This window comes from Lacerta agilis, chromosome 8 (assembly GCF_009819535.1).
Source record: "Lacerta agilis isolate rLacAgi1 chromosome 8, rLacAgi1.pri, whole genome shotgun sequence".
Classification (NCBI taxonomy): Eukaryota; Metazoa; Chordata; class Lepidosauria; order Squamata; family Lacertidae; genus Lacerta; species Lacerta agilis.
The window spans coordinates 16,998,093-17,023,683 of record NC_046319.1 but is presented as its reverse complement, the minus strand read 5'-3'; the positions used below and the strand labels follow the sequence as shown (position 1 = coordinate 17,023,683).

The following is a 25,591-nucleotide window of genomic DNA, read 5'->3' as shown; positions in this document are numbered from 1 at the left end:
TTTAGACCCTCCACTCCCCAGCTGACGAGCGGAGAGTCCAAACTTGCTGGTCAAGCAGGAGTGAGCCCTGCCCATCAGTTGACATCACATTGGCTGTCATCACCCAGTGACATCATCACCCAGTGACATGGTTGGAGAGGCAAAGATTAGTGGGCCCCGATTGGCCCATGACTGACTCACAGCTGTCCTTGGAGGTGCAGGTCAGTTCTGTGCCCAGGGCAGCTGTCTACCAGCTCGATCTGGTATGCCGACTGAGACCCTACCTGCCTGCACACTGTCTTGCCAGAGTGGTGCATGCTATAGTTATCTCCCGCTTGGACTACTGCAATGCGCTCTACCTTTGAAGGTGACCAGGAAACTACAACTAATAAACTGGTGACTGGGAGTGGCTGCCAGGGTCATATAACACCAGTCCTGAAAGACCTACATTGGCTCCCAGTATGTTTCCGAGCACAATTCAAAGTGTTGGTGCTGACCTTTAAAGCCCCAAACAGCTTCGGCCCAGTATACCTGAAGGAGCGTCTCCACCCCCATCGTTCAGCCCGGACACTGAGATCCAGCGCTGAGGGCCTTCTAGCAGTTCCCTCACTTCTAGAAGCAAAGTTACAGGGAACCAGGCAGAGGGCCTTCTTGGTGGGGGCACCCACACTGTGGAATGCCCTCCAATTAGATGTCAAGGAAATAAACAACTACCTGACTTTTAGAAGACATCTGAAGGCAGCCCAGTTTAGGAAAGTTTTTAATGTTTGATGTTTTGTCATTTTATCATCATCATCATCATCATTATTATTAATATGTTGTTTTGAGCCACTCAAACCCAGCTAGATGGGAGGGGTATAAAATATTATTATTATTGTTGTTGTTGTTGTTGTTGTTGTTGTTATTATTCCTGGCGAAATGAATTTGTGCTAGCAAAACAAGACTGAGGAAAGACTTTAGTGCTAAGCAACTGTTCAAGATGCAGAGGGGACTTTAAAAAATAATTAAAAAATACATGAAATAAAAACCATCCCCTAAGATTAAGGAGCGCTAAGTTGCCAAGGAATGGGTGGAAGCTTTCCCAGCTCCATAGTAACCCTCGTGAGTTTCCAAACCATCAGCAGCCCCAAGAGCTGCCTGCAGCTGCGGGGAAAATGTCCAGAGTGAAAGCAATAAAGGAGCAAGGAGGTGCCTTGTGGGTAATAGACATGCAAGCAAGCAAGCCGGATCAAGGGGTCTCTGTCTTTGCTGGGGGAACGAGGCTTGTGATTTGGAGCATGCTGGATTCCCTTCTTGAAAGACGGACCTCTTAAGAGACAGGGATTCAAGAAGGCATCGCTTTCCTGTTCTGCCCTGCACTCGTCGCCCAGTTTCCATTCTGCTGCAATTTGTCTTCTGCCAAAAGTTAGGTTATTCATCTCACCATCCGCTGTGCTGAAACCATGTAACTCAAGTAACGGATCGTGTAAGCGACACTGTCATGCCATTCTGCCCCATTCATTTCAAAGCAAAGGACGTGTAATTCAAATTGTGGGTGGGTGCCTTGTTTGTGGACTAAAAGCAACAACGAGATTGATCGCTGATCATGTTTTTTGGGTTTATTTCCATTCTGGGCATGGCGCAAATACACAAACACTGGCCATTTCCAACCCTGCTTCTGCTTTCGTTGGAATTTCCAGAGTGGTTTAACAGTCCTTCCCTTTCCCCAAGGAACTCTGGGAATTGTAGTTCTGGGAGAGGGGGGGAAGGGGTCTCTTAATGGCTCTCCTCACCCCTTAACAAATGACAAGTCCCAGAATCCTTTGGGGGAAGCCATATGTTGGAAGCCACCCAGAGCGGCTGGGGCAACCCAGTCAGATAGTCAGGGTACAAATGATGATGATGAAGGTGACTGTTTAGAGTGGCATAATAGTATGGTGTGAATATGGCCTAACTCTGCCATTTCAATGGGTCTAGCATTGGATACAACCCACAGTTTGGAAACCATGGGGTATAGCGGATGCTGATCTTGCTCAGAGTAGGCCCATTGATGTTAATGGACATGACTAACTTAGGTTCATCTGTTTCAATGAGTCTGCTCTGAGTTGGACTTAACTGGAGAGAACCCTGTAGAATTTACCTCTAAGTAGATGACATGTATGGGATCGCACTCTCAAAGCAGAACTGCAGGAATGAAGTTGAGAGAGTCATTCCTGGGGGGTGGGGGGAGAGACACACTCTTAGATGTAAAGCCTTAGTTAGGTATTACAAGGTAATAAAAGGAAAAGGACCCCTGGATGGTTAAGTCCACTCAAAGGCGACTATGGGGTTGGGGCACTCATCTCGCTTTCAGGCCAAGGGAGCCGGGTGGCGCTGTGGTCTAAACCGCTGAGCCGCTTGGGCTTCCTGATTGGAAGGTCGGCGGTTCAAATCCCCGTGACAGGGTGAGCTCCCATTGCTCTGTCCCAGCTCCTGCCAACCCAGCAGTTTGAAAGCACACCATTGCAAGTAGATAAATAGGTATCGCTGTGGTGGGAAGGTAAACGGCGTTTCCATGCGCTCTGGCCTCCATCACGGTGTCCCATTTTGCCAGAAGCAGTTTAGTCACGCTAGGCACATGACCCAGAAAGCTGTCTGTGGACAAACACCGACTCCCTTGGCCTGAAAGTGAGAGGAATGCCGCAACCCCATAGTCGCCTTTGACTGGACTTATCCACCCAGGGGTCCTTTACCTTTTTACCTTTTATGTACTGTATTATAGTAGGCTTTGTGTATGTGTCAATTTAATGTACCCACAATGTACTGGGAGTTCCGCCGAACTGCATTTTGGGACTTGGGCAGGCCAGAGACAAGACTCAATGGATCTAGTTCTGATCTGGCCAGGCATTTGTTTGTTTTGACACACTACCCAATTACCTGCGATGGAGTCTCTCAGGTCCTTGGTAATGATGGTCAGGTCGTCCACATCCACAAAATGCAGGTGTTTCTCCGGAGGCTGGCTGGCAGCGGCGGACAGCTCTAAGTAGTTCCCACGCCCCGTGCTGACGATAAAAACCGTGACCCCCATGTCCTTCAGGAGCTGCATTGGCTGGGAGATGTCATCTGTAGAGAAGCCGTCGGTCACCCACACCATCGCCTTGGGGACATCAGCCCGCGCTCCGGCCTTCCCACTGAAAAGCATGTCTTTAGCAAAGGAGAGGGCTTTGCCTGTGTTGGTGTCCCCCATCACCTGTTGGATGCTGCGAATGGCATGCTGGACCGCCCCGGTGGAGAGGTAGCGGTCGAAGGGGAACTCCATCGTGGGCATGGTGCTGATGTGGACAACCCCAGTCTGGACATCGTGTGGGCTGAAGGCAAATGGCCTGAGGAGGTCGGCAATGAACTCCTTGACCCGGGAGAATTCGTAGTAGGAGACGCTACCAGAGCTGTCCAGGAGGAAGAGAAGGTCCCCTTCTAAATCCGGAGCGATGGGACGAGGACCTAGAACAGGCACAGGATGAGAATTAATGGGGCAGAAATGGCGAAATTCAGAAACCGGGAAGAGAAGAACTCCCTTAAGAAGGAATGGGAAAATTTTTACAATGTATCTTAGAGAACACTGTAAACAACTAAAAACTTTGGCAGGATTTGAGTAACGCTTGTAATGTACTAAAAATGAAGGTTAAAAATGGATTATTTAAGAAAAAATAGAGAAAATAAGTGAAGCAGTTGAAAAAAGATGGATAATGGTAACCATGGAAGGGCAGAGGGGAGTCAAAGTATTCGGGGAATCCTAAATGACGATGTTGGTGTTTAATGCTTGAATTTAAATTTGTAACGTAAAACTAAATAATAAAAAAAGTTTTTACAAATAATCATAATCATAAGAGTATTAATGAAGCAGAACATTAAAAAAAATACATGTAGGCTCTAATCTTACTAGGGAGTAAGAGCTGTTGAAATCAAGGTGGCTTACTAAACATGTGCAGGACCTTTGCCCCTTTTGAGCAACAAATCTTAAATTTTGCACATTTGTTTTTGGGCCTTGAATAAAACCTTTTCCCTCACCCACTCAATCCGAAGTTCAGTTAGGGATTGGGGGGGGGGGGGCGGATATCCATCCATCTGAGGTTCCCGGTTGCCTCAGCACATGCACACTATGTAATACAATCTTTAGTCATTGCTGTTGCAAAGTGGTCTGCTTGGGTTAAATCGCTCCCAGCTACCACTCGCTCTGGAATATAGTGATAATGGAGAGAATGACGCATAATTTTAGATGTCGACAAGGACTGGAACCTCCAGACGCTTTTAAAATATGACTGCTTTATCACATATAGAGCGGAACTGTCGTTTTCAAGGCAGCCCCCGTCGCAAGCCTGGAAAATCTGGAACTGTACTCAATCGAATAACACAAATATTCCTTCTTTATTCTTTCATTGCTCAGACTCCATCACTTAACCCATGCTGAAACTGCACTTATTATACGTGCATATTTTTTGGGGTTTGGTCTTTGGATTTTCATCTCTTGTTATAATTGTTCTCTCTGTCTCACGTATGTACATCACAAAATGAAATAAAAAATATTTACCCCCACCCCCAATGGATGCTTTGCTGCTGCTGTGATTCCTTGTGTTGTAACGTGGGGGTCATGATTCAGCAAGTGATTTCAGCTCTGACATAGCAGACAGGAGACAGCTTCTTCATGTAACACTCTTTATTCAGACAAACAAGACTGGGGAACTGAGGAGAGGGATGCTACATTTATAGGGACAGATAGACTGGCTAGAAAGGATACATTTTGGAGGGAACAATCTCAAGCAATCACAAAGCTGCCTTTGGTGGAAACCAATAAGACTGAGGGTCCAAATGCAGCAACTTGAATGAACCAATAGTGGCTGTTCCTTCTGGAACAGGAAGGCAGTTACTTTCCCCTAATGTGAATACAGACAATAGTAATACAGATATTATAACCCTTGAATCAATACACAACACCTTGCCTATGACCTAGTCTTTCTTTCTCCCCTTAGAGAATCAGCCAGGCCTCTCTGTCTGGCCATTCAAGACTTTCCCCTGGCCACGCCCCTCCCCAAGCCATATCCCACTTCTGACACCATGTAGCGTCAACAGAGGCTCAGGACACTGCATTGGGAGAGAGAAAATGTTTTAAGCCTCAGCCCAATAAGCCAGAAAGTCCCGTCAAGAGTTTTCCCTCATGAAAGCTCTCAGGGACAGAGAGTGGGGTAAAGCGGGTGAAAATGCCCCCTTCCTGACAGAGTCCCTCTCCTCTCCAACTCTCACCCTTGAAACAGGGGTGGAGAACCTTCTGACAGGCTGGGGGCCACATTCCCTTCTGGGAAAGCTTCTGGGGACCATATGGTGGCAGTGGGCGGGGTCATGGGGCAAAATGGGCAAAGCAATGTGAGGGATTTGGGGCACAATATCCAACTCTCATCTTGGGAGAGGTTGTGGAAAACTGATTAAAGATTCTCGGCATGCTGTACGTTGAAAGAAAATTATATGAAAATGATGTACCGTTGGTATCTAACTCCCAGTAAGTTAGCAAAAACGTATAAGACAGGTACAAATATCTGCTGGAAATGTAAAGAAGGAGAAGGCACCTTTTATCATATATGGTGGACAGGTAAGGTAATAAAAGCATTCTGGGAAATGATATATAATGAATTGGGGGGAAATGTTTAAAATAGCTTTTATTTAAAAAAAACAACAGAAGCTTTTTTTATTAGGAATTGTAGGTGCTGAAATTCCAAGAGAGCAGAAAAGACTTTCTATGTATGCGACGACAGCTGCATGGATGTTATTAGCCCAGAGATGGAAGGAAGATAAAGTCCCAACCAGAGAAGAAGTTGATGAGTCCATACTGAGATGACAAAACTGGCCAGAAAGCTCAGGAACCAGGAAGACCAAAACTTTAATAAGGAACGGAAAAAAATTATAATTTACCTTAAAGACCACTGTAAGCATACTGCAATAATACTTGTAACAAGAACTATGGACACAATGAAGTTATAAAAAACTTGGATTATTGAAAAAAGATGCAGTAGAAAAGCTTTGACAACAGAACCCATGAAGGGGAAGGTGGGAAGTGCAGAAATTCGGAGAAATCTTTTAACTGTGGATATGTTGTGGTGTGATTCCAGTTTTAAATATTTAAACCAATTTAAAACACACACACACACACACACACACACAAAATGGGTGGAGCAATGAATGCAAATTTTATCTTTCCCTATAGGCTGATTTCTCCAGCCATACCCACTCACCCCTCTTTATCATCTATCCAGGAGGATGGAGACATGACCAGAGATCACCAGGCAGGTGGGAAAAAACTTGAGGGAGGGTACAAAATGGGATTTGGGTGTGACCTGGGGAGAGTTCTGAGGGCCTGATTGAGGGACTTGGAAGGGCCACTTTTGGCCCCACAGGACTGACGTTTCCCACCTCTTACGAATATCTATTATTCAAAATATAAATAAAAATAGTATTATGAAAAAAGGGCCACTCATATACAGCACGTGTCTTCTCACAAGGAAACGGATCTGGTATAGCCTCGTGGAGAACCATGCAGAACAATATAGCTCTCATGACTTAGCCAACACTGAGGCCTTGTCAATGAATAACAGACAGAGTCTGGAGGAAGTCATGTCCACAGGTGCCTTGCTTTTACTAATCCTTTTCCTCCTCTGTGCGAGACAACCGTGCCTGGAAGCGATGAAAGGCAATTTAACTCTCCAGCCGTAAACTTCCTGGCATATATTGTCTCACATACTCTGCCGGAGGCAAGAAATTTGCTGGGCCACGGACTGTCCCAAGCTGGGAATATATTCCCTCAACCTGTGTGTCAATGGGAGAGAAGCAGCTAAAGTCAATTTGAAGAAGAGGAAGAGGAGTTTGGATTTGATATCCCGCTTTATCACTACCCAAAGGAGTCTCAAAGCGGCTAACAATCTCCTTTCCCTTCCTCCCCCACAACAAACACTCTGTGAGGTGAGTGGGGCTGAGAGACTTCAGAGAAGTGTGACTAGCCCAAGGTCACCCAGCAGCTGCATGTGGAGGAGCGGAGACGCGAACCCGGTTCCCCAGATTACGAGTCTACCACTCTTAACCACTACACCACAATGGCTCTACCAGAGAGGAATGGCAAACAAAACTAATGGACTACAATGAAATGGCAAGGCTGACTGGAAAACTCAAGAACCAAGAAGACAAAAACTTCAAGAAAGAAGTTTTATAATTTATTTAGGAGACCACTGTAAGCAGATGAAAACATTAACAGGATTACTATAACCCTTGTAGTGTAACAAATAGGATGGATAATATGGATAGATATAAAACATAGATTACAATACAATATGCAGTTGAAAATGTTGACATTAGGACCCACTGCGACGATGGGGTGGAAGTCATGAGATTCAGAGAAGTCTCTGTATATGGAAATGTATTTGGTTTTGCTATAAATCTATATTTGAAAAATCAAATAAAAAAGATTATAAAAAAGGCAAACCTCCCGAACCCACACTTCCTGAAACAATGCAAGCGAATCGAAAAGCAGCCACCTTTCTGCACTTCTCTGAGTTTTGAAGTGCAGTTCTCCAGCCAAGTACAGTGGTACTTTGGTTTACAAACTTAATCTATTCCAGAAGTCCATTCTTAAACCGAAACCATTCTTAAACGGAGGCACGCTTTCCCTAAAGAACACTCCCGCCACTGGCGGTGTCTTTCCACTGTTCGGCGTCCGTTCTTAGACCGAGGTAAAGTTATCAAACCAGGACACTACTTCCGGTTTTGCGGAGTTCATAAACCGAATAGTTCGTAAACAGGGCTGTTCTTAAACCGAGATACCACTGTAATAAGTACAGAAATGCATATTTCTGGGGCAAAGTGTGTAGGCAGATGTCTATACTAGAAAAAAATAGATTGCAAAAATGAGCCTGTTAGAAGAAACTGCACAGAAGAATATGGGGGGTAATGCTCAGTGTTAGAGCATCTGCTTAGCATGCAGAGGGTGCCGGGTTCAATTCACAGTATCTCCAGCTAGAACCAGGAATGTCACCTGTCTGGAACCCTGGACAGTTGCTACTGGTCAGTGTAGATCAGGGTTTCCCAAACTTGGAACTCCCATTGTCTTTGGACTAATACTCCCATCATCCCTAGCTAGCAGGACCAGTGATCAGGGATTATGGGAATTGTAGTTCTAAAGGGAAACCCTGGTGTAGATAATACTGAACCAAATTGATCCAACGGTCTGGCTCAGTATAAGGCAGCTTCTCTCAAATGCTGCTGCATTTTTATGAGGACTTTTCAGAAAAATTGCAGGCTGGTGTGCAAAATGGAACTTACTTTTTTTTTTTATAAAGTTTATTATTATTTTCCATTAAAACAAAAAAGAGAAACATAACATAAACACCAACATTAACACTATACAAACACAATACATAAACACAATCAAACAATAACAATATAAGCAAACATAAAGAAAATACATATACAAACCTTAACTAACACTTGTCTTTATAATTTCCTTGTTACAATCTTCTCTATTTAGGGGACTTCCCCCATTCCCTCCACTGTCTTCAAAATCATATATATATTCTAGGTAGCTTTATATCTTATTCCATTAACATTTACCCCATTTTTGATACACTTAACTTTACTTAATCAAATACCTGATCAAATATAAATCATATCTTAAACACCAAATCTTGACATATTTTTTAACAATTAAATCGTTCGCACAAAAATTTCTTCCAAACAATTTTATCTAACGTAAACCTACTAAAGCCAATCTTCTGCTTAATTCTGCTCAAATATTCAATTTTACTGATTTAACTAAGTAATCTTTAAATTTTTTCCAATCCTGTAACACCTTCTCCTCCCTCTGGTCCCGGATTCTGGCGGTCAGTTCTGCGAGTTCCATATAGTCCATCAGCTTCATCTGCCATTCTTCCACTGTTGGTATCTCTTCACCTTTCCAGGTTCTTGCCAATGAAATTCTAGCTGCTGTTGTGGCATACATAAAAAACACTTTATCCTGACTGGGTATTTCTTCATTGGTTATGCTCAAGAGAAATGCCTCTGGTTTCTTACTGAAGGTAACTTTCATTACCTTTTTAAGCTCATTGTAAATCTTATCCCAGAAAGCATTTACCGCTGGGCACAACCACCACATATGAAAAAAGGTACCTTTCGCATGTTTACATTTCCAACATACATCTGACATTTTGGTATTCATCTTGGCTATCTTAACTGGTGTCAGATACCATCTGTATACCATTTTCATTATATTTTCTCTTAAACTGTTACAAGCAGTAAATTTGATATCTTTCTGCCACAATCTCTCCCAGTCATCCATCATAATATTATGTCCCACATCTTTCGCCCAATCTATCATTGTCGATTTAACCAGTTCATCTTTCGTATGCCACTCTAGCAAAAGATTATACATTTTGGAAAGGTTCTTAGAGTTCGATTCTATCAGTTCTGTTTCCAGTTTTGATTTTTCTACTTGAAAACCAATTTTTTTATCCAGTTTAAATGTTTCATACACCTGGTGATATTGCAGCCAGTCGGGGACTTGACTTTTAACTTGGTCATAGCTTTTTAGCTTAAATGAGTCCCCTTCCTGCTGCAATATGTCCATATATCGTAACCAACTTGCAGACATATTCGGTCTCTTATAGGCCTTGGCCTCCACTGGTGAAATCCATCTAGGAGTCTTTCTCTCCAATAAGTCTTTATATCTAGTCCAAACCTGGTACAGGGATTTTCTAACTATATGAGTCTTAAAAGTTCTGTGAATTTTTGCCTTGTCATACCAAAGGTATGCATGCCAACCAAACATATTATCGTGTCCTTCCAAGTCCAACACGTCCACGTTCTCTAATTTAAACCAATCCTTCAACCAGCAAAAGGCCGCTGCTTCAAAATAAAGTCTTAAATCCGGCAGGGCAAAGCCTCCTCTCTCTTTAGAGTCTGTTAAAATCTTAAACTTAATTCTAGGCTTTTTGCCCTGCCATATAAACTTCGATAGGTCCTTTTGCCATTTCTTAAAGCAATCCAGTTTATCCAAAATTGGTATGGCTTGGAATAAAAACAGCATCCTTGGTAGGACATTCATTTTAACCACTGCTATTCTTCCCATTAACGACAGTTTTAATCTTGTCCATATTTCCATATCTTTCTTTATCTCTATCCACAGTTTTTCATAATTGTCCTTGTACAGGTTCAGATTTTTTGCTGTGAGATTGATACCTAGATATTTTACAGTTTTAACAAAATTGAGGCCAGTGCCTTCTTGTATTCTTTGTATCTGTTCTGCACTCAAGTTTTTACCTAAAACTTTGGTTTTCTGCTTATTTAATTTGAAGCCAGCTACAAGTCCAAATTGTTCAATTAATTCCAAGGCTTTGGGGACACTGCTTTCCGGTTCCTGCAGGGATAGCATCAAATCATCTGCGAAGGCGCGTAATTTATATTCTTTCTCTCCCACTCTAATTCCTTTTATCTGTTTATCTTTTCGTATCATATTTAGGAGGACTTCCAGGACCGTAATAAATAATAAAGGGGAGATAGGGCACCCTTGTCTTGTTCCTTTCTCAACTTCAATCTCCTCCGATATCACACTGTTTACTATTACCTTTGCTCTTTGTTCTGTGTAAATGGCCTTGATGCCATTTAGAAATTTTTCTCCAACTCCCATCCTTTCCAAATTCTTTTTCATAAATGTCCAAGATACTTTATCAAATGCTTTCTCTGCATCAATGAACAGTAGTGCCGCATCTGTGTTTATGTTTCTCTCCAGTTTTTCTAGAATATCCACAATAATTCTCGTATTATTACTTATTTGTCTTCCTGGTAAGAAACCTGCTTGATCTTTATGTATGTAGTCTTTCAACACTCTTTTCAACCTTGTAGCCAAAACATTTGCGAAAATTTTATAATCCACATTCAAAAGGGATATTGGACGATAATTTTTCATTAAAGTCTTATCCGTATCTGGTTTTGGAATCAGTGTGATAAAGGCTTCTTTCCACGTCTCTGGTGCCCTATCTCCTTCTAAAATTTTGTTGCAAATTTCTTTCAACGGCTGCGATAGCCAGTCTTTCAATGTCTTGTAATACTTTGCTGTTAATCCATCAGGTCCTGGGGCCTTCCCCAATTGCATGTTGTTAATTGCATCCTCTATCTCTTGTGTCGATATTGGGTGGTTGAGAGTTACTAGTTTTTCCTCTGGGACTTTTTGCAATCCATTCTTTTCCAGAAATCGGTCTATCTCTGCTTCTTCTATCTTCTCCTCCTTGTACAGTTGCTTGTAAAATTTCTGAAAACACCATCTGATTTCCTCCGGGTTCTCCACGTTTTTTCCATTTACTACTAAATTACTGATGACATTTGCCTTTTGTCTTTTCTTTAGTTGCCAAGCTAGTAGTTTTCCACATTTGTTTGCAGATTCAAATGTTCTTTGCTTCATCATCTTCACTTTCCATTCGATGTCTTGGTTCAAAATATTCGCATATTGGGATTGCAAGTATTTGATTTCTTTTTGAATTTTAACACATTTGGGATGTCCTCTTAATTCTTTTTCCTTCCCTTTGATTAATTTCAACAGTCTCTCCATTTCCGCATTTTGTAGTTTCTTCTTTTTTGCTTTTTCACTTATGAGGAATCCTCTCATTACCGCTTTACTTGCATCCCAAACAATCCTCTTCTCCACTTCAGAGTTCCAGATGATTTGAAAATACTCTTTCATCTTTTTCACCGCTCTTTCTACTAGCTTGGTGTCTCTCATCAAAGCGTCATCCATTCTCCATCTAAAAGAATCCTTGGAAATCATTTTTAGATTTAGCTGTACCGGATTATGGTCTGAAAAGGTTTTTGGGCCGATTTCTGCCTTTTGTATTTTAGGAGCCAATTCATTCGAAATCCAAATGTAGTCTATCCTCGACCATGACTGCTGGGGTTCGCTGAAGTATGTTGCCTCTGTTTCGGTGGGATTTTTTAATCTCCAAGAATCCACCAAATTCAAATTGTCCACCATTTCAAAAAAAGTCTTTGGGAGTTTCCCATCATTCGTTAATTTAGTTCTTTGAGATCTATCCATTAATGTGGAAACTGCACCATTAAAATCTCCAAGGCAAACTAATTTATATTCCAAATAGTCCAACAGCAGATCATGTATTTCTTTGTAAAAAATCGACTTTCCATCATTTGGTGCATAAAGTCCCAGAATCAAGAATTTTTCGCCTTGTACGTTAATTTCAATTGCGATGTATCTCCCTTCTTCATCTTTAAATAGCTGTCTTGGGCTATATTTCTCCTTTGCATATATCACTACTCCTCTCTTCTTGACCTTATCCGATGATATGAACTCTTGGCCTAGTTTTTTGTTCTGTAGTAGTCTTCTGTGTCGTCGAACTATGTGGGTCTCCTGTAAACATATTATATCTAAATTCTTCTTTTCTGCAAAATGGAACTTACAATGGGAAGAACGAAAAACCGAGGGGGGGGGAACACACACATACACACACACGGATAGATTCACCCCTCACTAGGAGATGGAGAAAACAGGGATATTGTTTCAGCGCTGGCATTGCAACTGACTCAGGTTTACCACGCCAAGAATGTGTGTGCTGGGAGGAGGAAGATGAAGGAAACTGACCACAGTTGTGAAATGGATGATTGGTCATATGCAGCTGTAAAGAAAACCTCAGACTCTCTCGGGGACCGTAAATTACATTTGATGGAGAAACTATGAGAGGAAAAAAATGCACCTGAAGAAAGGGGGAAAAGAGAAATGCAATATACCCTTCAACCTTTCACAAATGGAAGCAGGGAGTGACTCTTTTGGGATACCGCCCACTGTTAAGTCACACGTCCATGGGGGGAGGGGCCTGCGGCAAAAGTGGGTGGAGCAACTACAAATGCAACTCTTTTTTCTACAAGGGATGGAAGGATCTTTTGGCTTCAGTTCTCTCACTTTCTCATTTCCTTCCAATCTTAAATTCAGTTCTCCATATTCCTACAGCAATTTTCATGCGGATTTTGCCCAATAAACACATTTTTTGAGTTGGCTTTGATTCATGTACGCCTTTTTGCAAGCAATTTCCCCTGATAGAATTCACTTCTCTCTGTTATTTTCACTAATACCTTCACAATTCTGCACGCCTTCCCTTGATAGATGCACCTTTAGAAATGTTGTTCGGTTGGAGAATTTGGGTCGCAAAATTCAGATGAGTGAGAATTTCGAAGGAGGGCTGTGCATATATTATTCCGGAAAGTGTGAATTTGAGAGATTCAGTTTTCAGTGTGTACGGAACTGAATTTATTCTCTGTCCTTGCCTTGTATGGTAAAGGTAAAGGTATAGGGACCCCTAACCATTAGGTCCAGTCACGGACGACTCTGGGGTTGCGGCGCTCATCTCGCTTTACTGGCTGAGGGAGCTGGCATACAGCTTCCAGGTCATGTGGCCAGCATAACTAAGCTGCTTCTGGTGAACCAGAGCAGCGTATAGAAACACTGTTTACCTTCCCTCCGGAGCGGTACCTATTTATCTACTTGTACTTCATGCTTTCAAACTGCTAGGTTGGCAGGAGCAGGGACCGAGCAACGGGAGCTCACCCCATTGCAGGGATTCAAACCGCTGACCTTCTGATCGGCAAGCCCTAGGCTCTGTGGTTTTAACCCACAGCGCCACCCGCATCCCTGCTGAAGTCAGAAGCTGCTACACAACTTCTCACATACACAAACATTATTCCATCCTTCGTACTAGCAAGCGAGGGACATCTTTGTGGTTCAAAAGACATTCCAGCTAGGTGGATAGCACTTGAGGAGACTGGCGAGGAGCATCGCTTGTGGGGAGTCCCAAGATCTGGAAAGAGAGGTGGGGGTGGGGCTGCCTCCATTCCCTGAGCCCAAAATTCCATTCCCCAGTACCACCCATTGCTGAAAGTTTGATCCAGTTTGCAACCTGCCTGCATCATTCCCTGCCTGCCCAGCCGCCCCAGTCTTTCTTCAGACTGTGCGACTGACCTTTCAAAGATAAGATCTCTCTGCTTTCTTGTGGGGCTGCCTTGAAACGTAGCCTGGAAATGTCAACTTGGTCAAGAATGCAACCAGCACGTTGTTACATGAGGTCCAAAGATCAAATCGCATTGCCCTGGTCTTACAAGATCTGCATTTGCTAGCTATTAGTTTCCCAGCAAAATTTAAAGTGCTGGTTTTAGCTTTAAGTCATCGCAATCCTATGCATGTTTAGAATGTGGCCATACCAGCAGCTATTCCACCAGGCTTGGCAGCAGAGGAAATAAAGGGAAGCAGGCAGTGGCGTCGCTAGCCTCTGCGCTGTTGGGGGCGGCGGCAGCGCAGAGGCACCCCCCTGGGGGAGGGGCACGACGCGTGCGTCGTGACGTCATCATGACGTCACGACGCACGTGTATGCAGAAAGGGGGGATTTCCCCCTTTCTGAGGCTTTTTTTCGGCAGGGGGTGGTGACCAGCGAGGAGGGGGTGACAAGCGCGCCCCCCCTCGCTGGTCGGGCCCCCCCCGCCGAAAAAAAGCGGGCGGAAAGCCTGGAAAAGAAGCAGAGCGGCGCTTAAACGCGCCTGCTCTGCTTCCTTTCCAGGCTTTCCCCGCCCCCCCCCCGCGGTTTTTTTCGGCGGGGGTGGTGACCAGCAAGGAGGGGGTGACAAGCGTGACCCCCCCTCGCTGGTCGGGCCCCCCCGCCGAAAAAAAGCGGGCGGAAAGCCTGGAAAAGAAGCAGAGTGGCGCTTAAACGCGCCTGCTCTGCTTCCTTTCCAGGCTTTCCCCGCCCCCCCCGGCGGTTTTTTCCGGCGGGGGGGTGACCAGCGATGAGGGGGTGACAAGCGTGACACCCCCCCTCACTGGTCGACCCCCCCCCCGCCGAAAAAAGCGGCGGCAGCACCCCATCCATGTGCTGCTGCTCCCAGGGTGACGGAGGGCGCAGCGGCGCATGGGAGTGGCGGGAGGGGTCGCCCCCACCCGCCGCTGCTCACCCTGTCACTGGGGGCGTACCGCCCCCACCGCCCCTCCCCAGCGACGCCCCTGGAAGCAGGCCCTGTTCATGTGTTCTACTTAAGAAACCAGCAATGGCTTTGCTCTCTTCCCAATTTCATAAGAACATACGACGAGCTCTGCTGGATCAAGCCATGCATCCTGTTTCTCACAACCAAATGCCAACCAAGCAGGATCCGAGCAATGCTGGAGGCAGTGGTTTGTGTCCAATGAATGCTAGCCCTACCCAGAGCAGACTCTCTGAATGCAGGCGAAACCAGCTAGAGCAAATTCTCCTCAGGTTCTGCAGCTCTAGTCTACAGAGGAGCCTGGGGGTCTAATGGGCACTGAGGTCCCGAATCATAGCCGCCAGGCTCACAAAGGCCGCTCTAGGTGAAGAGCTTTCAGTTGGAATAAAGAAAAGCCCATTCACAGAATCACGGAGTTGGAAGAGACACCAAGGGTCATCTAGTCCAACCCCCTGCGATGCAGGAATCGCAGCTAAAGAATCCTTGACAGGTGGCCACCCAACCTCTGATAAAATAACTTCTGGAGGAATCTGTCAAACAGCTCTCAGTGCCAGAAAGTTCTTCCTAATACTCACCCCAAAAGCACAGCTGTCTTGGGATCACTGCAATGCCGTTCCTCACCCCACCCCCGGTTAATGGCACACCCTCCTTAGGCAATGGAAGCTGCCCCACCTAACTGTTTAATTAACCTCTTTCCAGGTTGGGTCTCTTAATCATCAAAGGATGGGGAGGGAGGCATACCAGCTCCATGACAAAGCGCTGCCAGGAGAAGAGGAGGAGGAAGAACAGAAAACAAACTGCCTGATATCCCATCCTGGAAACTCAGAAGTTGCCGTTTCCTTCCTTGCCTCAAGCTATCACAGCCACCTCTGCCTGCTGGAAGGCAGTCTGTTTGAAGTGGCAACTTGAACACAATTCAAACTTGTGTTCTGTCAGAGGGAAGAGGAACCTCAGGTCATGTTTGGCCCTCCAGGGCTTTCTGTCTGCCGTCAGGACTCTCCCTGTGGCACACCGCTTACGGTCCTGCCTTGCCCCCCCCCCGAGTGCTTGGGATGTGTCCTTAAACTCTACTAATGCCTCTTGCTTGCTTGCTTGCAAGGATAGAAAGAGGGGTGCGGAGAAACCAGCCGTCATTTACATTTACTCCCTCGCCCACTTGTTCCTCTGGCCCCGCCCACCAGTGGTGAATGGCCCCTGGAAGGTTGTCTGGAAGGGAATGTGGCCCAAAGCTACCTCAAACCTACGGTTTGCGCTGCTGGTGTCCTCCTGTCTTTCCTCCACGGAGCTCAGAGGGGTATTTGACCCTCACAACAGCCCTGCGAGGGAGGCTCGACCTGGAGAGATAGCACAACCTGCCCAAGGCTGTCGGACTCTCCATCACTTCCCCGATCAACAGAATGACATGCTTTAAAAACCAGGACGGATGAAAGATCGTTTGACCAATGCTGCAAGGCTTAGTGGATTAATTGATTCGTCTACTGAATGAACGTGCCTGTGGGTTAACATGGCAGGTCGCAGCCAACATCACACAGATAGCTCAGTATTGTCAACATGGACAGGCAGGAGCTCTTTGGATGCTGAGAGAGGGGACCATTCCTAGTCCCTACCTGGAGATGGTAGGGATTGAACCTGCGCCCTTCTGCATGCAAAGCAGATGCACTGCAGCTGATGCAGTGGTACATCTGCCTAACTAAACATGCTGTAAGCAAAACAGACCCCAGTTAGGGGAGATGAGCTTTTCTGTGGCTCCAGTAGGAAGAGTTTCCTTTTCCTTTTCTTTTTTGTAGGGTGGAAGCCCAGACTTGCTGACTAGAAGCTGCTATACGGGCCTAATTTGGGGATATTCTGGAGGATGAAAAGCTTTCCATCTCCTTCTAGCTTTATGATTCCAGGATCCTGGCTGCCAAATAAACCGTCACATTCCCCATAATAATATAGAGAGGGGGCAAAGCGGTCTCTTGCTCTGCAAAGTGCGCCTGGAGCCAATTGGCTCTTGGTGTTTTTTGGAGCTGTGCTTTACAATCCGAGTTCTGGAGTTCAGCCTTGCCAGAGGGAACAGTCGGGTTTTCCAAAAAGCGCCCCCAAAACAGAAGCAGCTGGGTCTGTTCTAATGATGCTTGATGCTGACAGCTATCTCATAGCAGAGCCAGATCTGATCAGATGCTGCCAGCTGATCTGAAAGAGCGAGGTGGGTGGAGCAATAATTTATCTACTTGTGGACCTCCCTGCTGCGATGCGTGGCAGAAGCGGCCGAGATCAAGCAGAGGAAAGCACAGAGGATGAAAAGTGCACCTCTGGCTATGAGCCAGGGATGGCTAAATAGATCCTGCATGTTCAATGGCAGTCTATCTCTGAATACCGATTGCTAGAGAACAACAGCAGGAGAGGGTGACTGCCTTCGTGGCCTCTTTTGTGGAAGCCACTGCAGGAAACAGGACACTGGGAGGAGATGGAGACTTGCTCTGATCCAGCAGGACTCTTGTTCGGTGGCATAGCGTGGGTTGCCAGTGCCCGGGGAAAGACAAGCTGCAGACACCCAGGCACCCCTTGAAGCTCAATTAGACACGGAGGGCTGTACCCATCCTTTGTTTTCTCATTTCTGCTGGTCAGGATACCTCTCCCCTCACCAATCCCCTCACGCTACTGCAGTTCTCAGAGGGATTGATTGTTAAGCCACTCTGGGAATTGTAGCTCTGAGAGGGGAATAGGGATCTCCTAAGAACTCTCAGCACCCTTAACAAACTACAGTTCCCAGGATTCTTTGGGGGGGGGGGAAGCCATGACTCTTCATAGTGGTATGATACCACTTTAAAAGTGGACCTTAGACTGGTGCCTCCTCTAGTTGACATCCAGACACAACATTAGCTGCAGGAATGTGTTGCTTTTTCCTGTAATTTTTTAAATTATTGTTTTAATTATTACATTTTCATCCTGACTTTCATCCAAGCAGCTCCCACCACTCCCCCCATTTTATTCTCACAATAACCCTGTGAGGTAGTTTAGGTTGGGAGATCGCGACTGGCCCGAGGTCACGCAGTTGGGCGGGGGATTTGAACCCAGATCTGCCAGAATTTAGTCCAGTGCTACAAACCACCATGCCACAGAAGTAGTTCTGAGGAAATTTGAGCAGATCTCTCTACCTGCCAGGGAGACACAATATAAATAGTCTCCATGACCTGCTGCCTGCCTTTCAAGCATGAGGGAAGAAGTGTAGAGACAGTAGCTTCGGAGAGGCAATATTTGTTGTGACCATGGCAAGGAAACGAAGAGTTAAATTCAACCCCCCTCATCCATCCATCCACCCACCCCTTATAGTCCTGAGGTTTACATAACAAAAACCATGCAGTCAATTCCACTCACATAAGTGCCATGCTGAGTAATTTTGTAGCTGCTACTGCAGAAGTCTTCTTGTTTAGCCCTTACAGTTTTGGTGCACCAACTCAGTTTCTTTCTCTCTCTCTCTCTCTCTCTCTCTCTCTCTCTGTGTGTGTGTGTGTGTGTGTGTAATGTACTAGGAGTTTCTGTTGCAAAACACAGCTGCGCCGTCAGCCCAGTAGCCTGCAAATGGGTGGCAGAGGGCAATCAACAATGCAACAGCAATGTGGGCAGCCAGAGGCCGGAGGAATCCCGGCACAACGCCAGAGCCGTGTGCTCCATCCCCTCTTGGGTGTCAGAAAACAAGCACAGAAGCAGCTTGGTTTCCAAGGCAAATAATAATAATAATAATAATAATAATAATAATAATACCCCACCCATCTGGCTGGGTTTCCCCAGTCACTCTGGGCAGCTCCCAACAGAATATTAAAGCACAATAAAACATCAAACATTAAAAACTTCCCTAAACAGGGCTGCCTTCAGATGTCTTCTAAAAGTCAGGTAGTTGTTTATTTCCTTGACATCTGATGGGAGGGCGTTCCACAGGGCGGGCGCCACTACCGAGAAGGCTCTCTGCCTGGTTACCTGTAATCTCACTTCTCGCAAGGAGGGAACCACCAGAAGGCCCTTGGCGCTGGACCTCAGTGTCCAGGCTGAATGATGGGGGTGGAGACGCTCCTTAAGGTCAGCACCAACACTTTGAATTGTGCTCGGAAACATACTGGGAGCCACTGTAGGTCTTTCAGGACCTGTGTTATATTGTCTCAGCAGCCACTCCCAGTCACCAGTCTAGCTGCCGCATTCTGGATTAGTTGCAGTTTCCAGGTCACCTTCAAAGGTAGCCCCACATAGAGTGCATTACAGTAGTCCAAGCAGGAGATAACCAGAGCATGCACCACTCTGGTAGGACAGTCTGCGGGCAGGTAGGGTCTCAGCCTGCGTACCAGATGTAGCTGGTAGACAGCTGCCCTGGACACAGAATTGACTCCATGGACAGCTGTGAGTCCAAGATTCCCAGGCTGTGCACCTGGTCCTTCAGGGACGCAGTTACCCCATCAGGACCAGGGAGTCCCCCACACCCGCCCGCTCCCTGTCCCCCCAAAACAGTACTTTTGTCTTGTCAGGATTCAGCCCTAACCCTCTCCTCATTCTCTGTTGGCCTTTCCTTGCAACTCAGGCCCAGCACCCAGATGATACCCTCCAGACCTCTCTAGCTGGCCCTCAGGACTCTTCCCAGGCCACACCCCTTCCTCGGCCACACCCACCCTCCTCAGGCCACACCTCTCTAACTGGCCTTGCCCCAGACCCTCATTGAAGGTTTTTGCCTGGCTGGAATGGGTCCTTGAACTCTTGCTTGGACAAAGAGAGAGGTGTGTACAGAGGTAAGAATTTCACAGTCGTTGCTCTGCTCATTTTTTTGCCTCTGGCCCCACCCACCGTCAGCATGTGGCCCTTGGAAGGTTACCCAGAAGGGAATGAGGCCCTCAGTCTAAGAATGGGGAAACCCAGCCAGATGGGCGGAGTATAAATAATAAATTGTTGTTGTTGTTGTTGTTGTTGTTATTCCTCATCTGTGGAGTGAAGCTTCATGTTAAGGAAAAGCTGGGTATAAATAATAAAATGATGATGACTGAAGTTCTTAAGAATTTTACTGCAGTTTTCTCCAGATAAACACACTTTTGTATGCAGTTTTGACAAATATGCACATTCCCCCCCTCACTATTTTCACTAATTTATATGCACACTTTCCCCTAATATATACTTTTCTGTACACATTGCTTAGATGGAGAATAATTGCACTGCAACCTTCCTCTGCATGTCTGGTTGAATGTCTCCCAGCTACGGACAAAGGCCTGAGCTAAATAAGGCAAAACCTTTTTTTGTTCCTTTCCCCTCAAAGTATATATTGTTTTTGTTCAGCTTCCTCAGTAAAGCGTCATCAGGATTTCTTTTCTCTCTGGGCACTGTCTGGGTTATTTAAGTGGTGTTGCTAACAGGAGGAACCCCCAAGATTTTCAGGAGAGCAGAAAAATATTTTGGGAACTGTACTCCTCAATATCTGGAACGCACCAGATTGGCAAAGTCTGCTTTAAGTACACAGCCGAGTTCCTTGTGATTCACATCACCGGCTGCAAAATAAGTCGTATTTCCCCAATGCGTAAAAAGGGTCTGTCTGGCTGCATATTAGAACCAGTGTTGATATGTGTGCAAAACTGACCTGCCTTGTATCAGGGTCACAATCTCCAGGTCAGTCCCTGATAAATCTGAGGACCTTTCAGACCCCTATGAAGGATGCTGCTCTCATAGAGAGAGCTCAGCCATGTTTATTATTATTATTATTATTATTATTAAAGCCAGGGAGACTGGAGGCTGAGTGGGTGGGGCAGAGATGAGTGATAGAGCCCATGCTTTGGGAAAGGAAGGTCCCAAGGTCAATTCATTCCTTGCTATCTCCAGTTAAACAATCACATGTTTATTTACCGTATCTAGAAGTGTTTCCCAAAAGGGGCAGTGGGGTTATTTAGGGGGCCGCTAAGATGCAAGCGGGTGGTAGGGCGGTATTGGAGGTGTAAACGACTATCAGACTTTGGAGAGCATGTATCACTGGATCAAGTCCCTCAGTTTGGCTGAATTCATTAAACTAAACAGTTTTAATTGGATTCTGAACAAGTGCGCAATTAACTGTTACTGTTTTGAATTTTATTGGGCTGTTCTCTTCCTCGGTGGGTTGTGCAAACTGCGATTCTGAATAATGCTTTTTATAGGGCAGGGGCCAGTGAGGATAAGTTTATGGGACCAAGGGAGTGGTAGCCCCAGGGCTTTTTTTTCCTTCAGTCGGAACTCACCAGAACTCAGTTCCGGCACCTCTCAGGTGAGGCGTTCCTGATGAGTTCCAGCACCTCTTTTTCCAGAAAAATAGCCCTGAGTAGCCTCAAAGTGTTTGAGAACCACTGAGAACAAAATGCATAGAATGCCAAATTAAAAAGCCCTCTCTAAAGGGTGAGAGTTAGCAGGAACTTCTGTTCAGCTTTACATGTTCAATGAGTTGTTCTCAATTCCCATCACCACCTGCAAAGTCTCCTTCTGTTTCATTTTTATTACATTATTCTTACATGGGTTGTATCCAATATCTGAACAAACAACCCCTCTGAAATCAACAGACTTAAGTGAGTCATGGCTATTAATTTCAATGGGTTTACTCTGACTAGCACCAGAATACAACCCATACTATTTAAAATCAGTTTGAGGTCAGTTTCAGTCACATAGAAATCAATGGTCCTTACTAAGGTTCCTTAATTTCAATGAGTCTACTCCGAGCAGGACTAGCATTGGCTATAACCCATTATTATGATTTATTTTTATTATTAACAACGTTTATTATTATTGATATTATTCTGTTTACGTGTTCAAGCAGTCGTGCATCACAGGGAGTTGGATTAGGTGAACCTTGGGGTCCCTTCCAACTTTACAATTCTCGATGTCTCCTAATTTATTTTGATTCAATATATCTATAGCTCATCGTTCCTCCAACGAGTGCAAAACGGCACCTTGGGTTCTTCCTCTCCATTTTATCCTCACAACAACCCTGTGGGGAAGACTAGGCTGAGAGATAGTGACTGGCCCAACCTTCCCAGCTGAGTGGGGAATCGATCCCTGGTCTCCCAGGTCTTAGTCCGGCACTTTAACCTCTACACCACCCTGGCTGCAATTCCTAGCAGGAACCATCAGAGCAGGGAGGTCTTGTTTACCAGTAGCTGCGGTGTTGTCGGTGGCTTACCCACAACATGTGGGCCATGTCAAATTCTGCAGCAGATGGGACATACCTTCCAGCAGCAAACTGTTTGCCATGGACTAACTGAAAGGGACTTTGCTAAATGTTCAGAACCTGCCTTATTATCCTGTTAAAAATCACCTCAGTGCTTCAGAACAACCTGTTGACTGAGAATTCAGCCCGATTCGCTTGCACAAAACACGCCGGTCAGATTCCACCGGCGATTTACCGAGCGTTCATTCCAGATATGTTTGCAGAGAGGTTCGACCAGGTTGCCTCGGGAAACCTTAACGCACATCTCCCCACCACTCTCCTTATTGCAAAAAACAAAGTTCAGTTTTGGTGGGGAAGTCTCCAAAGCAACTTTCAAGGCACAGGCTAAATTTCCGGAGAAATAGCATCAAGTCTCTGGAAGCATCCTTGAGTCTCCCATCGAGAAGCAACCCTCTTAACGCTCACCCACTGAAACAAAGTTGTGAAATACACGTCACTGCATTGGCCTGCATTCCTCTGGAGGTGGGAACCAAGGAAGCAGAGACTGTAAGTTCACTGGAGCAGAGATTTGTTGTTTGTTTGCCTACGTGACTCTCTGCAACGTTGCGCATGTGGCTGGCGCTGCGCAAATAACGGACAGCATCTTTTCATCTTGGTTTCTCTGACAGCGTTACGTGCCTAACTGTGAGCATAGGTGCAGTGAGAGGGGTGTGTGCATTGGGAAAATAAGAAGAGGCTGTCTCAAGAAGAGGCAGCGTGGTGTAGTGGTTAGAGTGTCAGCCTAGGACCTGGGAGACCAGGGTTCAAATCCCCCCACTAGACCATGAAGCTCACCGAGTGTGACCTTGGAAGCCAGTCACAGACTCTCAGCCCAGCCTACCTCACAGGGTTGTTGTGGGGGACAAATGAGGAGGGGGAGAACAACGTATGCCACTTCGAGCTCCTTGGAGGAAAAGATGGGATATAAATGTAATAAACAAATACATCACATTGAAAGTAAATGGCTTCCCCCCCAAAGAATCCTGGGAACTGTAGTTTGTTAAGGGTGCTGGGAATTGCAGTTCTGTTAGGGGTGAACTACAGTTCCCAGGACCCGGGAGATCAGGGTTCAAATCCCCACTCAGACCTGAAGCTCCCTGGAAGCCAGTCACTGCCTCTCAGCCGAACCTCCCTCCCAGGGTTGTTGTGGGGATTGAATGAGGAGGGGGAATAATCCTGGCATGTTGTAATAACCTGCAGTTTTATAAGAGTATATATTTAAAGTAGAAGACTAAATGAGAAAATTGAGTTAATTTGGATACGCAAAGGATATTAAAAATAAATTTAAGGAACCGCAGAAAGAGGGGGAAGGAAGCCAAGTTTCGAAACGTTAAAATGATTGGAAAAATGTATAAACCTGAAATGTATTAAAAAATAAAATAAAACAAAATAAATGAGGGGGTGGGGGAGAACCATGCATGCCACTTTGATCTCCTTGGAGCAAAAGAGGGTATATAAACGCAATAAACAAATAAATAATCGAAGTTATGCGCCCTTACTTTCCCTTGGCATTTCCTAGGCGAGAAAGCGCACAAACTCAATTGTGCGCGCGAAAGCAACTCCAGTTAATATTGACTTTGGAGAACACCCAACGCACCTTTAAAAATATTTTTTTTATATTAAAAAAAAAAGGATAAAGGAGTAAAGACACACAGAGGCAACAAGCAACAAAACTCAGAGCTGGAGGAGAACAGACTCTCTCCGTAGCCAGCCACTCACTCACCTCTGTGAAGGAGGGTTTGTCCCAGCGCAACATGAAGCCCAAGAAGGAAGAGCAGAACTCTGGAACTCATAGCAACTCCTGCGAGCGCAGCTACCTTAAACCCAGAACCTTGACGCCGCCTGAGAGACAGAAGGGAAGTCTGGGCGCAGTCATGTTAAGAGGACCACGCAGAGAGAATTCAGATTGGTGCTTTCTATGCCACTCTCGCCTTGAGCTTAGATGCCCACCCTCCCCAGACTTTGCAGAGAGAGAGAGAGAGAGAGAGAGAGAGAGAGAGAGAGAGAAGAAAAATCTCCCTGCTCTCTTGCGAAATATCCAAGTCAGTTTTTTCCTCCGTCTCTCTCTCTCTCCCTCGCTCTCTTCCCCTTTTCTTTTTCCAAGTCGTAAATCCTTTCTGACAGGAGTGGCTTGCAGAACAACACCCCCCTCCTTCTCCGGTGCTGACTATTTTTTTTTTTTTTTTTTTTAAAGTTAGGCCAGCCTCCGCGGAATTGCGGACAGCTAAAAAGCAGGCATGGTCAGGCCAGCCCCTTCTGGGATGCTAGCCTTGAAAAAAGAAAAAGAGAAAAAGTTCCTGTGCTTTGAGTAGAGTTGCCAACTTCCCCCCTGGATTCTGTAGCTGTGTCTGGAGCAGCGGCTCGATTTGAGGCAATTAATAGGCAGTGGTATTGATGTCTGTGCTTTGGGGGTTGTTTTAATGTTTTTTTTGGGGGGGGGTACTTAAATTGCATTAGGAAAAACTTTACATTTTTTTTAAAGTGTCACCCTGCTAAATGCAGTAAATCCAGTTGTTGTTCCTCTATAAGAAAGGTTCGCAAACAGTTGCCAACTTTTTCCTCTGGCAAAGCTCCAGTGCCTTTAGCAACTGGAAAAGTTGGCAATTGTAGCCTTTAAGACACACAGGGATTTATTTATTTTTTTAAATGGTAGCTGGTGAAATTCCCTGGTCTGGAGAGGAAGTTGTTTGCAACACTCTACCTGCTACACTTCTAGCAGGTACTTTTAAAGACACGGGAACCTGGTTGGTTTCAAAAAGGTGACAACCCCACAACATGACCTGGTGCAACTGAAACCTATGTGTGTGTGAGAGAGAGAGAGAGTGTGTGTTTCTCCTTTTGGAGGTATATTCCCACTGAAATCAGCGGGATTTTACTTCCCAAGAGACTACGCGCGTGTCATCACAGTCCTGAGGTTGCCAACTTTCCCCTGTGGCAAAGCTCCTATGCCTTCAGCATCTAGGGAAGTCAGTGTTACTCATCAGGTGAAGCTTTTCCTGCAATGGAGACACAAGGAGGGCACAGGATGGATTTCTGCTTGCAATACAGCTGCCTCCATCAGGCAAGGCCTCCTTCCACCTGCCTTGCCTCACCCTCTAGTCTTTGCTTCTCCATTTGTATTGTGTTATTTTACATACTGTGGCTTGCCATTGTTTTATTGATTAGTTTAGAAATTGTTTATTGTAAATGTTGAGTGGATTTCTGTTTAACTTTTGTATGTTGATATTATTTTATATTACTCTAATAATTGTTGAAAGTTACTTTTTGATGTAGGTTGCTTATTATAAAGTTTTGTTTTATTATCACATTTTTGTATTGCATTAGATTGTTATAAGATGCACATTTTTTTGTTTCTTCTGCTTGTAAACCGCCTTGAGTATCGTAAGATAGAAAGGCGGTATACAAATAAAAAAATAT

General features: G+C 45.2%; 1 protein-coding gene across 1 annotated transcript in view; it reads right to left on the bottom strand.

The window, feature by feature from the left end:
* VWA1 (von Willebrand factor A domain containing 1) overlaps positions 1–24,250 on the bottom strand; it is a 39,226-nt gene extending 14,976 nt beyond the window's left edge. The window contains exons 1-2 of the mRNA XM_033156336.1: positions 23,898–24,250; positions 2,875–3,438 (exon numbers count right to left, since the gene is read on the bottom strand). Coding sequence (XP_033012227.1) covers positions 2,875–3,438; positions 23,898–23,967 — 634 coding nt within the window. The 5' untranslated portion in view covers positions 23,968–24,250. The remainder of the gene's footprint in view (positions 1–2,874; positions 3,439–23,897) is intronic.
* Positions 24,251–25,591: the final 1,341 nt, after the last annotated feature.